This window comes from Sinocyclocheilus grahami, unplaced genomic scaffold (genome assembly GCF_001515645.1).
Source record: "Sinocyclocheilus grahami isolate Dianchi unplaced genomic scaffold, SAMN03320097.WGS_v1.1 scaffold273.1, whole genome shotgun sequence".
NCBI lineage: Eukaryota > Metazoa > Chordata > Actinopteri > Cypriniformes > Cyprinidae > Sinocyclocheilus > Sinocyclocheilus grahami.
The window spans coordinates 1005842-1018873 of record NW_015505452.1 but is presented as its reverse complement, the minus strand read 5'-3'; the positions used below and the strand labels follow the sequence as shown (position 1 = coordinate 1018873).

The 13032-nt window shown below is 35.6% G+C and overlaps 1 protein-coding gene across 1 annotated transcript in view; it reads right to left on the bottom strand.

Annotated features, from left to right (window-relative positions):
• Positions 1 to 411: 411 nt before the first annotated feature.
• Positions 412 to 13032, bottom strand: part of gipc2 (GIPC PDZ domain containing family, member 2) — a 17398-nt gene continuing 4777 nt past the window's right edge. The window contains exons 2-5 of the mRNA XM_016291574.1: positions 4070 to 4255; positions 3378 to 3558; positions 1479 to 1671; positions 412 to 909 (exon numbers count right to left, since the gene is read on the bottom strand). Coding sequence (XP_016147060.1) covers positions 735 to 909; positions 1479 to 1671; positions 3378 to 3558; positions 4070 to 4255 — 735 coding nt within the window. The 3' untranslated portion in view covers positions 412 to 734. The remainder of the gene's footprint in view (positions 910 to 1478; positions 1672 to 3377; positions 3559 to 4069; positions 4256 to 13032) is intronic.

Sequence of the window (13032 nt, the reverse complement as noted above, 5' to 3'; positions counted from 1 at the left end):
AAAGACAAAACCTGTGATTTGAGCACAATAGAAATTGTTCATACAAAATTACATTGACAACACAAATGTGAAGGCACACAAAAACATACATCTATCATACAAAGTGATCCCTTATGGATTATATTTTACAATAAACTAATAACAATAAAATCAACAATGTGACCAATTCATTTGTGATATTTTTTAAATGAAATGCTTGGCACTATTATTTTTTTTGTGTGTATATTTTGAATTGACTACAATATGACAATCAGCTACTGAAACTGCAATTTCTCAAAAGTTTCATCATTTTATTAAATAAATTAAAGTCTAAAATAGCTCTGAAAAGACAACTGATGCATATCCATAATTCTATACAAAATTCTCTCTATGCAAAAGAGTGTTTCAAACATCACCCTTTCCCTTGGCTTTTTTTTTATATCATAAACTCCCAGCTTCACCTACAAATGCTAAACCACAGAAATAAAATTCTCTAGATTCTCATCATCCTGGTGCCTAACTGCTGTTGAAGCTCTTTGAAAGGCTTGAGAATGTATTATGTGAAGAAAAATACAGTGGTGATATTTACTATTATTTTTTGTTTATTATTTATTTGTGAAAATATTTTTGTCAATCACATAAATTCAAATGTTCAGCATGCTAGCTATAAACTGCATGACTCTAAACAGGATGCTCTTGATTTCAGCTCAGTTTTAATGTGTGGTGGTGGTGTGTGTGTGTGTGTGTAGCAGTGCTTAAAACCGTCCCTGTTTAGCATCACCGATGGCTCCCCAGACGTCGAACACAAACTCATCTGGGAAGGCAAAGTCACCAAGAGCCTTGTCCAGAGCCATGGCAAACTCATCAGGGTTCTTCTTATCTCTGCCCACCTCGACCATTGTGGCGGCTGTACAGAAGTGAAGAGGATACAGTCATCTCGTTTTGCAATACTTAAAGCCTGACACATTTTAGTAATATTTGTTAATGCAACAAACCATTGCAAAAGGCAATTTGGTACCAAGATTTTGGTACTGTGTGGTTACCCAACACAGTACCATATACAGTGGTGTGAAAAAGTGTTGGCCCCTTCCTGTTTTTTAAATTTTTTGCATATTTGTCACACTTAAAAGATTCAGATCATCAAACAAATTTAATTTTTACACAAAGATAATGCAAGTAAATACAAAATGCCGTTTTTAAATGATTATATATTTTATTAAGGGAAAAAAGCTGTCCAAACCTGCCTGGCCCTACGTGAAAAAGTAATTGCCCCCTAAATCTAATAACTGGTTGTGCCACGCTTTGCAGCAACAACTGCAATCAAGAGTTTGCGATAACTGGCAATGAGTCTTTCACATCGCTGTGGAGGAATTTTGGCCCACTCTTCTTTGCAGAATTGTTTTAATTCAGCCACATTGGAGGGTTTTCGAGCATGAATGGACTGTTTAAGCATCTCAACCGGATTTAAGTCCGGACTTTTTATTTGGCCACTCCAAAACCTTAATTTAAACGTGTCAGAAGTGTAAAATATAAACTCAGAATCGCAACATTGAGAAAACACAGTCACCATCTCCTCGACTGTTGCAGGACCCTTGGAGCGCAATCTGAGGGTTTCTCTCCCTGTGCCTATCTTGCCATCTCCTGACGATTTGCCGCCGCCTCCACCTCCTCTTGACCTTGGTTCAAGCATCTCTGCCAAGTGAAATTTTTTTTTTTACATTAAATCTACATTAATCAACACAGTAACATTTAATAGACCACATAATGTATAGCAATAGGGATAACAGTAACAATAACAGTTCTAGAATTTATTAATACTTATTTTTCCATCTGGACTTCAAAAAATTATTAAATAAAAATTTCTAAGCCTTGAATCAAATAAGAAGCTTGGATATAAATTACAACATTAAAAACTTGGATATGAGGCAAAAAAGACAGTGTATTTAATGTATTTCATTAGGCAATTAACTACTAATCAAGTATGGCGAATTATGTAAAGAAAATTTGAGTATAAAACGTCAAATACATAAAAGATTGTACGTTTTTTTTTCAAGCTTTCTTGCTGCAGTACACATTGCCATGCCTTCTCTGATTGGTGGATCTCTCTTGAGGATTATGGGTAGTGTAGTTCTTCATTGGGAATTCAGCAATTAAAGGGGTCATATGTTGTCATATTTTGTGTATTTGGTGTAATGAAATGGGTTTATGCAGTTCAAGGTTCAAAAAACACATTATTTTCCACATACTGTACATTATTGTTTCTCCTCTATGCCCCGCCTTTCTGAAACTTTTTTTGATACTTGAAATTTTTTACAAAGCTCATCAGTCTGAAAAGTGAGGTGTGCTCTGATTGGCCAGCTATCCAGTGCATTGGCCGAATACCTCAAGCGTGTGATGGAAATGTTACGCCCCTTACCATACTGTGATGCCCTGTCCGGCCGGAGCGACGAGACAAAAACATTAAAACCCATTATAAACTAGGCATTTATTGCATACAGTGGGGACATAATTACGGATTATAATGACTTATACTGTCTTTTACGCGTTGCATTGCGCCGCGTAAACATAAAACAATGACAAACTACAAACACTACTACACTGCTCAAAACTCACATTTGAATCATCAGTGGCAAATTCTTTAAATATGTGAGTCAGAACAGCCGGCATTGTAGTCTACTCTCCCACGATCAGGAAACAGTCCTCCATAAAATGCGTTGCACACATCTGAATATTTGAGTTGAACTGTTCTGGATCAGTGTTGTAAATACAACTTAACCTCTGATTTCTAGTCGTGTCCTCATTTGGAAGGCCAAACAAAGTATTTTTGCTTTCGCAACGAAACACACAGTGTCTTCACAACATGGCGGCGGCGGTGGCAGCAACAATAAAGCTACGCCTTCTTTTCTTTCGATCTTCCCACATCGTGACATAGACATGTGGGGGCTTGTTTAAACGAGGCATTTTAGGAGGGCGTGGACGAGTATTAACTTTTATAAAGAATATCTCTTTGGGTTTGAGACTTTAGTCTTTGCAACTTTAGGAATCTTATCTATTCACGAACAGCTTGTAACACTCCAAAGAGAAAGGAAAATATGACCCCTTTAAACATTGTTCTTTAAAAATGAAATTAAAATCATTGACTTTTGGCTTCTTCAGAAGCAAATACCATCCCTTATCAACCTTAGAGCTCAAGAGCAGTCTGTAGTATAAGATGTATACTTTAATGTTAAAAATAAATTTCTGTATTGAGAATATAAATGGGATATTTTAGTTCAGAAACTACTGTTGCACTCTACTGTCTAGATTTTTTTTTTTTTTTGCATACACCAGTCACATACAATGTTCAAAACCAAAAAATCCAGACAAAATTAGTACTTCAACAAGAATGAATGACAAACCAAAGGCTTTCATGGACTCCACGAGTTTGATGGTGAAAGACTGATCCTTGGGCAGCTCCTTCAGCATTCGTGCCACCTCAAAATGCCGCATTCCAACGATGTTCTTTCCATTAATGCATTCGACATGATCTCCCACACAGATCACCTTTACCCCATCCACCACACTGCCCTCTTTGATACGCTGCCAAATGGAAAAACAGATACGCTTCATATTTAATAATAACTTTTGTTAACATGTTAAAGTAGCAATAGAACAAATGCATTTTTGGCATACTTTTAATTTAACCACTAACTAGGCTTAAAATAATATGAATAAAGAATTAAAAAAATGCACTTTGCTTTGAAGATACAAATCCAGCATTCAGAGTACTACAGCATGTGATCTTACAAACACAGGGTGGCGATCTTCTAAATTAAATGATTAACTTTTCTCAATCAAAGCTTGGCTAAAAAGAGATTAAATACCACTTTTATTTGTGCACAGGGATATTTTACAATTTACAGAAAATCATAAAGTACTCTTCAAGCACTAAATTTGTTTACTTTCAAAAACATGCAAATCATTGTCTGTACATGGGCAGTGCTAGTACTACAAGCTATGAGCTCTGCACTTGGAAAACTAATTACACTGCTAAAGGGGTGGCATCCCAAAATAACACCCTGATCTAACAAAAGCGTCATTGTGAGTCTACCTTTATGAAGGCGTATCCAGCTCCATTGTCTGTGATGGTGAGCCCAAGTGCCTCCTCAGCTTTGTACACCTCCACCTCCTTTTTGAGCCCTTTTATGTGAGCGAAGATGAAGTCCTCCAGTCCTATCTGCCCTCCCAGCAGCTTTTCCATATCAATTTTGTGGGTGTTGAGTGTGCAAAATAGGATCTGTTGTAATACATCGAGAGGAGAGTTTCAACTATAATGAGATGGCAAGTTTTAAAGTCAGAGAACAATGAGAACATGGAGGATTTATGCAAATGTACTAAATTTAGTTTAGTAGCTGAGTCCCACAGCCAGAAATATAAAATGTTCATTTGCTGTTTAAAGGATCATGAAATGAAGAATCAAAATGTTCCTGATATTTACATGTATAAAATGTTACTCTAGAATAAAAGCATACTGAAAGTTTCAAAACTCAAAAGTAACTCCCCAGTTTAAAGGCATGCTTACATGACAACAACGTAGTAGAAATTGCTAAAAAAAAATTTCCTTCGAGTTTTTGAAAGGTTTTATGTACAGATGACAACACTGATCCTAGTTCACACGGATCAGTGAAAACGACTCACAATTTTTCTCAACATGCCCATTAATGTGCGTCATTGATTTATGTAATCATAGAGGTGTGTTTTCAACAACTCATATCTGTCCATTAATCACAAGAGCAATACTGCTGTTAGGTAAAGAAAGAAAAAACTTTATTTATATAATATAACATTTTGAAAACGCATTTCATGACCGTCACATCATATAACCTGTGATTGTGTGCTCATGTACATATGTTCTTTGATCGTTTTTGTTTTTAATGAGAACAAAACATTATAAGCGCACCTCAGGAAACATTAGAAAATAATTTCAAAAATGCATTTCATGACCCCTGTAACTTCACCGAACATACTGTAACATTTTTAAAAGATAAATCAGAAGTGGAAATCTGCACTGAAGTATTAAAGCTTTGTGTTCACTTGCAAAGGCACTGAAATATAGTTTTTCCTTCCTCCTACCTCAAAAATGTTATGATGGAAGTCATCATAACATTTTTGTGAGCGAACAGAATGCTCAGGGAATGCAAACATTTAGCTTGAGAACATGACAGCATTAAAATATTATTTTATTATATTATTATTTTCCCTTGCAATTTTGCATTCCTCAGAAAAACTTTGGGTAACACTTTATTTTGATAGACATTTTACTAAATAAAAGTAACTTTGCAATTACATGCCAACTATCACTCTTTAGAGTATTACTGGACTGTCTGCTTAATATCTGCTAACACTTTATTGTGATGGTCCCAAACACACACTCTACTGACTAGAAGTAACTCTGCAAATACGTCAACTTATTTTATTATAATAGAATGTACTTGCAAAGCTATTTATACTTAGTACTGTAGAATGTCTAAAATGGACTATCGAAATCAAGTGTAACCAAACTTTGCATTCACTGAAAAACATGTGTTCTCTTGAAAACCTATCCAGAGAAACTGCAAAACGTCTGCATTTTTTCACTAAAGTGTTGCATTCCTCTGAAACTTTGCTTTTACTCACAAAAGCATTGCAATACAGTTTTTCCTCCAACCTCAAAAGTATTTATAAGAGAGAATACAAAACTTCTGTGAGAAAAGACAAAGTTTTTCACGGGAACATATTAATTAATTTGCAAACATTATTTTTTTTTTTGCTCATGTCCCTTTAAGGCCTGTGTCCAACATAAATATGACCTTTCAGAACACAGAGTGCAAAAAGAAAAATATGATTACCAATAAAATGTCCCTGTATTTAATCAAAAGGAATTAAAAGAAAATCTATCAGGACTGTACAACTTCTTCAGCTCCCAAAATTATGTCCTACAACTGTCCAGTTGAAAAACATTATTCCAGTACAACACAGTGTTTCTCTTAAAGATAACAACATATCAAAAAGGACACAATTAATTAAACATGAATTAATCATAATAATAATTTGTCCTGTAAGAGTTTCAATTAATCCAGTAGGATCCTTTTTTATTTTCATTTATGATCCAACAATGATTGCTTTGGATTGTTTCCAAATTATGATAAAATTAGAATCCTGTACACCCTATATATACACATTTCACCAGGTATTACAGTTTGTTTGTAAAAAAAAAAAAATTCTGATTTTAAAAAATGTGTTAATTTTTCAGCAACAAGTTCATCACTTAACACATTTCACAACATTCTCATTTCACAGAATTTCCCCCTTAATCAATGCAGAAAATGTGAAAGAAGTGCAGATTAAAGGGAAAGATGCATTTAAAATAATAGTTTTAACCATCTATTATGCAAAATAAAATAAAATATAAAATAAAATATAAAAAAAGTTTCCATCCAGTGTTGTATCATTAAAAAATACTTTAATACTGGCATATACACAATTTAATACTAATACAAAAATGCAAGAAGAACTTAGGCTATTTGTTTGGCTATTTGCTCTGCCGCCCAGGCCTTTCCATGATGCTGCCAATCCAATAACAGTGTTTTGTTGACCTCCAAATGCAGACATCCACACAGACAGATGGAATCACCCTGGTGTCAGTCATCTAGAAATCTGGCATCATGTCTTTCACCGTGACTTCCTGGAAGCAGCAAGGAAACATGAGACCTGGCAACCTGAGACCCCAGATTTAAGGTTCACAGCTGATGAGTTGGGCCAGTCAACACTTGCTGAAAACTAGTAGTATTATATAACGAGTCAAGAAAGACTAAAGTATTCAATTTGTTTAATGATAACTTGATTGTAAACATGTACAAACACACACATTTTCTAGGGAAGGACAACCTTTGGACACAATTTGATGAGAGACGCAAGAGAAAAGATCAGTCCATATCAGCTCATTATAACGACCTTTGGTGGAGCAGCCACTCCAACAAAGACGACTTGTTTACGCCCCCTTTTGTGCACTGCGGGCACTTTGGACACACATCAGCTGACATGCAAACGAGACTGTTGCCCTGGTTACCGGAGCCTATCAAAAGGCCCGGGATTAAGAGGGAGCTTTCGTAGGGACACGAGGGGGGAAGGAGAGGGCTGTTGGCTACTAGACGGCCAGCTTTGCTTCACCCTGGCAGCCTGGGAGGCGGATCTTTGCCATATCTGTGGGCGGATTCACAGACACCTACACTGCGTTACCAAGGCTGCGACTGACATCATGCTTCCTCTTACACATCACACGTTTTTAGAGACACAGGACGTCCTCAACAGCTACGCCGTGATGTACCCGCCCACATCGAATGAGGAAAAAAACCTCCTTTAACTGGCAAATGTTTCACCTTCAATACGAGGCACACCCACAGACAGGATTGTAACAGGCCGACCTTTGCAGAATCGCATTCTTGAGACAAGCAGGAAGTCAACTGAGCTGATCAAAACAATCTTGTCAGCCAATATAAAGGATTATAGTAATCTACTACAACACTTCTGAGGAAATAAAGTGAGATTGTGGAACAAATCTCCATTTTTGGTTGGATAAAGAGACGGAGAGGCCTGTTTCTTTGGCAACCAGTTGCAATTATGGGGTCTTACACTCTTAAAAATAAAGGTGCTTCACGATGCCATAGAAGAACCTTTTTGTCTAAATGGTTCCATAAAGAACCTTTAACATCTGAAGAACCTTTCTGTTTCACAAAAGGTTCTTTGTGGCAAAAGAAGGTTCTTCAGATTATAAAAAGGTAAGAAAGAGATGGTTCTTTAAAGAACCTTTGACTAAATGGTTCTTTGTGGAACCAAAAATGGTTCTTCTATGGCATCGCTTGAAGAACCTTTTGAAGCACCTTTATTTTTAAGAGTGTAGCAGGGCAATCTGCTCTAATTACAATGAATGAATGAATGAAAGAGCGGAGCCTAAAGATTAAGCGGGCATTAATGTGAGTCCAAAAAAAGAACAAACGTGATGTATACAGTGGGTTGGGGCTTTGAAAGATTAACACAGTTTAACAGGTCAAAATGCTGAAGCAGCCAGGTTTAACACCACATGAACATGTTTGTTGATGAGGTGAAGAGAATCATCAAATAATTCATTACAACGACTGACTAACCAGCTAGCTTAAAGATTACTGCATAAATCAATTCACAACAGCAAAATAAGACTCATCAACATTTTTCCATAAGTAATCATTAACATTTCTGAGGTAAAGGATGCTTTCAAAACTTCACTGTTTACGCCCTGTCAACGAAGAGTGTCGATCGCGCCAGTGAAATTCTCAATTGGGTCAACTTTGTTTTTAACATACTTAACATGATACCTGTTAAAGAGAAAGTTTCCTAAAAAAAATGTATTTCTGTCATCATTTACTCACTCTCATTTCAAACCTGTATGACCTTATTTATTTATTTCTAAAATGTTCAGTTTCAGATGTTTTTGTCCATACAATGATGGTCAGTGTGGTCCAAAACAACACTGGACCCTGTTTACTTTCACTGTATGCCAAAAAAAAAAGTAACTTCTTAAAAATAACTTCTCTTGTGTTCCACGGAAGACATAGCCAACAGGTTTGGGAAGACATTAACAACATTTCTGGGAGAACTATCCTACTGTGGTAGCCATGCAATAATTGGCATGTTTCTGCTATTTTTTCATCAAGTAAAGGTAACAATCCCATCTAACATCTATATGATAAAACGTGTTTGTTCAAAACACACAGACTGAAGTCTGAAGTTACAACAAAATCATCTAAACGGGTTTCAATAGAGGCGCGACTGAAATTGTGTTGTGTTTGAATACATTCCATTCAGCTGACAACAGCAAGTACATACTTGAAGGACACGTTACAATACTGATAAATTATATTCCTTATAATGACCCTGAGCGGGATCAGCCTCTGCTTTCAGTGTGACAAGTATTGCAACATATGACAAGCAGGTAAATGACTTCTAAATGAAAGTGAGATGAAAATGGAAAAGACACGCACGAGGAAGACAGTGTTGAATGATTTATGAATCAATGTTTTGTAGGGACAATATCAGTCAATATGTCCTCCAAAGAGTTTACGTAAGGTATTTTTTCAAATTCTCATTACAGTAATGCATCTTTTACTTTTGAGCTTTGTATTAGTCATACCCTAACAAAACAGTATTCCACTGAAAATATAAGTGATCGTTTTCAAAAGTACTTGATTTATTCTCAAAACATTAAACTTAAATATACTAAAGTATCAGTTTAAGTTACTGATAATTCAAGAGTGCAAAAAAATGGAAAAAGTGTACCATACAGTATTTAAAAATGAAGAAAAACAAAATGTGTACTTGTGTGCTAGGTTGAAAATATAAAAACACTGGGAAAAATGTGGTAATATTTAATTAAATATATTCACTGATTACAATTACTGTCCACCACTGGTAATTCTCAATTATGACACAATAATGTAATCACTGTGTCCGGACACAATTTTTTTAAACTAGCATAAAGGCAGTGCAGGAAATACTAACTTTATGCATAAATACTGTTCAAACAATAAATCAATTATTTGAAATATGGTAATACAAATGATTAATAACCCCATATTATATTTTTCCCATTGCTGACAAACTGAAACAGGAAGTCTGCACTGGAAACATGAATTCGGACACATTGAAATATTGTGGCCTATCTAGCTATCTATGTATGTATGTATGTATGTATGTATGTATGTATCTATCTATCTATCTATCTATCTATCTATCTATCTATCTATCTATCTATCTATCGCCAATAGGTTTTTGTTATGTCTTAGTCATGAACCATAATGCTAGTAGCTGCTGGTGTGGGTGGGTGGGTTAATTCTAAGATATGACTAGACAAAAATTTGTGTAGTGTAGAATCAGTCATGAAATATTTTTGGTGATTTCCCCAGAATAAGTAGATTTTTTTTTCTGTATTAGCTACTTTCAGTGCCACAAAACTCCAGTTATAAGTCTTTAACAGACATTAAAATAAGTTTTTATATTTTTATAAAAAAAAAATTATATGCAAAATATAAAACGACTTCTTTCTAATTTTAATATTCCTGCTGGGCTTTACAAAATTCACCTTACCATATCACATACCATATCACTGAATAATTCAATACTGTCATAACTGGAATTAAGTGTTTAGCTAGATTTCAAATGGTTACAGAGAACTGGTCTCGTATCTACAATGGATGATACTGTCTATGAAGCATTACAGGAATCTAGATCGTACATATCCTCACTGGAGGCCATTGTTACAACTACAGTTTACATGAAAGTGTATGCTGATGTCACACAGAGATAGACTGTGTGATAGACTGTCTGTCCAGCTTTTCAAAAGCACAGGTCTACTCATTGACAACTCCTTTGAATTTTACAATAACACAACAGCACTGCTTTATTCCGTCTTAATGGGAATCGCAACTTGTCTGGCACCTATTATAACTCCATTAGCAATGCTACATACTTTACACTCAAATAGAAGGAAATTTCTAGTTAATTTTAAGTTTTAATAAAGACTTCAAAGAGAAGATCAATGCAGATTACACTTGCTCAAACCACAAACTGGTGAGAATAGATAAAGTAATATTAACTAGTCAAAACATGCAGCAGTTTAAAAGCCTAAAGCAAAAGTTCATTCTAGTCTAGTGAGGCCTGCTAATTCAAAGACAACACAACAATCAACCAACCAACACTCCTAATCCATTGATCCTGCAAAACATAGAAAGCAAAACCGACTGTTGAGCAGACAACGCAGTGTCCAGACAGCAGCACCTGCATGCAAATGCTAAACAAATTACATGCTAGCTTCATGAAAGGACACTTCAGTGAAGTCACGCAGTGTAGCATGTGAAACAAGAGTTCAGCTGTCATAGTAATAAACAGACTTTGACCAGTGAAGTTCTGTAAAATTAGATTAATGTCTTTTTACTTGTATTAAACCACTAATAGTGATGGCTGAGAAGTCTGGCTTCAGTCTGCCAGTCACTTGACAAAGTAGGTTTTTTTACCGTCCTTTGCATAGAAAGGTAATGAATGGTGTACACGCATTAACATGTTAAAAGAGGGCAGTCTAACCTAATCGACACTGCCCTTTTAACCGGGTATACTTATTTTCATGAAGCCGACAAGGGGAAGGTTTGAATGCTTTGGGTGATACGATATTGGAAGTATTTTAAGTATACCAAACAATCCATATGACAGCTTTCCAAACAGTAGCCACCTTATTGGCTAAAAAAACATCCACACATACTGGTAAAGACAGCACTAGGAATCAATAGACAACACATGCAAAAGAGTAATGAAATGCTGCACAGTATGCACTACTCCGCTCCCTCCATCCCCGGGGAGGCTGGAGCGATTTATCATCATGTGTTAGGGTTGTGCCCACTGTAACAGGATGTGAGGGACTTCCTCTGAGGACCTGCAATAAACCCACCATTTCAACATGCAAATAATTAATGGTACATTTCTAAAGAAAATGTGCTGGATTGAGGTATCAGCAATGGTTAAAATACACAAGGCCACTGAGTGATTTATATTCAGATTACTATCAAATCCATATGTTAGCTGACCTTTAAACACCACACACCTGATAGGTCTGTCCAAACAGTCCGGTTACTAGTCTGACTGGTTTTTAGGATGAACCCCCTTAAGTGCTTTAAGCAGAGCAACTATTCTAGGAAACTTTCTCAAATGAGGACCAACTGATACATGAGAGGCCAGACAACACTATTCACTGACACTGAAGAATAAAAGTTTCAATTACAACCAATAGGATTTTTAACGCCTGATGCATTAGGAGAATCTTTTCTTACTCAATACTTTTTAGTTTTCTATCGCTTTAGAAAGTATCTATGCACTGCTTTAAAGCACCCCAAATCGAATACACTGAACTTGAAAGCCTATAATGCTATATCAACAACTATTTTTTAATCTCAAATAACCAGACTCTAATTTTTTAGAACCATCTAAGTTCCAAATACCTCATTCCAAGAACTTGGATACATCCTAGAAAAAATAAATAAATCATCCAGTGAGAATAATTACAAACATTTCCAACCCAATCCTGAGAAAACAACTATTTTACAGGGTGGTGGTTTCATTTGAATTTGTAAGAAATTTGAACAAAGTGATGTGAATTTTAAGATATGACTTAGCCACCAATTCACCAAAAATGTAAAACATTTAAAAATTGCAATGAGAGTGTTGGCATTTCACCTTAAAGCTTTTATTACAAATATTATAAGCTAAAAGTGAATTATGTGGTGCTTTTAAAATCATGTATATGGGTCAATGTTATACCACTTATCATTTTTTATATAATCTATTAGTAAAGATTACATTAAGTAGTAATGCAAATAACACAGATATTAACTTCAAAACACAGGAACTATGCCAAGGATTAAACTAGAAAAGTTTTTTGAAGAAGCAAAAAAATGTTGTTGCTTTTATTTTAAGGATACAAAAGAACCATCAGTGTGTTGTAACCATAATACAGTAAATCTATCATGTATCAAAAACACCATATAACAGAGAGGACCCTTTAGACCCTAATGACTGTCAAGGTCATTATGTCCAAACCTTTTTATGAAAAGGTTTTAAGTTAAGTTCAAATGGATTAACAATAAGAAAACTTCTTGGTATTTATGACTTTTGTATTCACAATGTTTGCAAAAATATTTAGCTTCTTAAAGGGGTCATATGATGCGATTTCAAGTTTTCCTTTCTCTTTGGAGTGTTACAAGCTGATTGTGCATAGATAAGATCCCTGAAGTTGCAAAGACTAAAGTCTCAAAACCAAAGAGATATTCTTTATCAAAGTTAAGACTCTGCCACGCCCCCCTAAAACGCCCCCACATATCTAGGTCACTATGTGGGAATATTTGCATAATGCCGCCCAAATGTGCACGCAAAGAAAGAAGGCGTGGTTTCAGTAACCGCAGTTAGTGTTGAAGCAGCATGTCAGGGAGACGCTGTGTGTTTCTAGGCGAAAGCAAA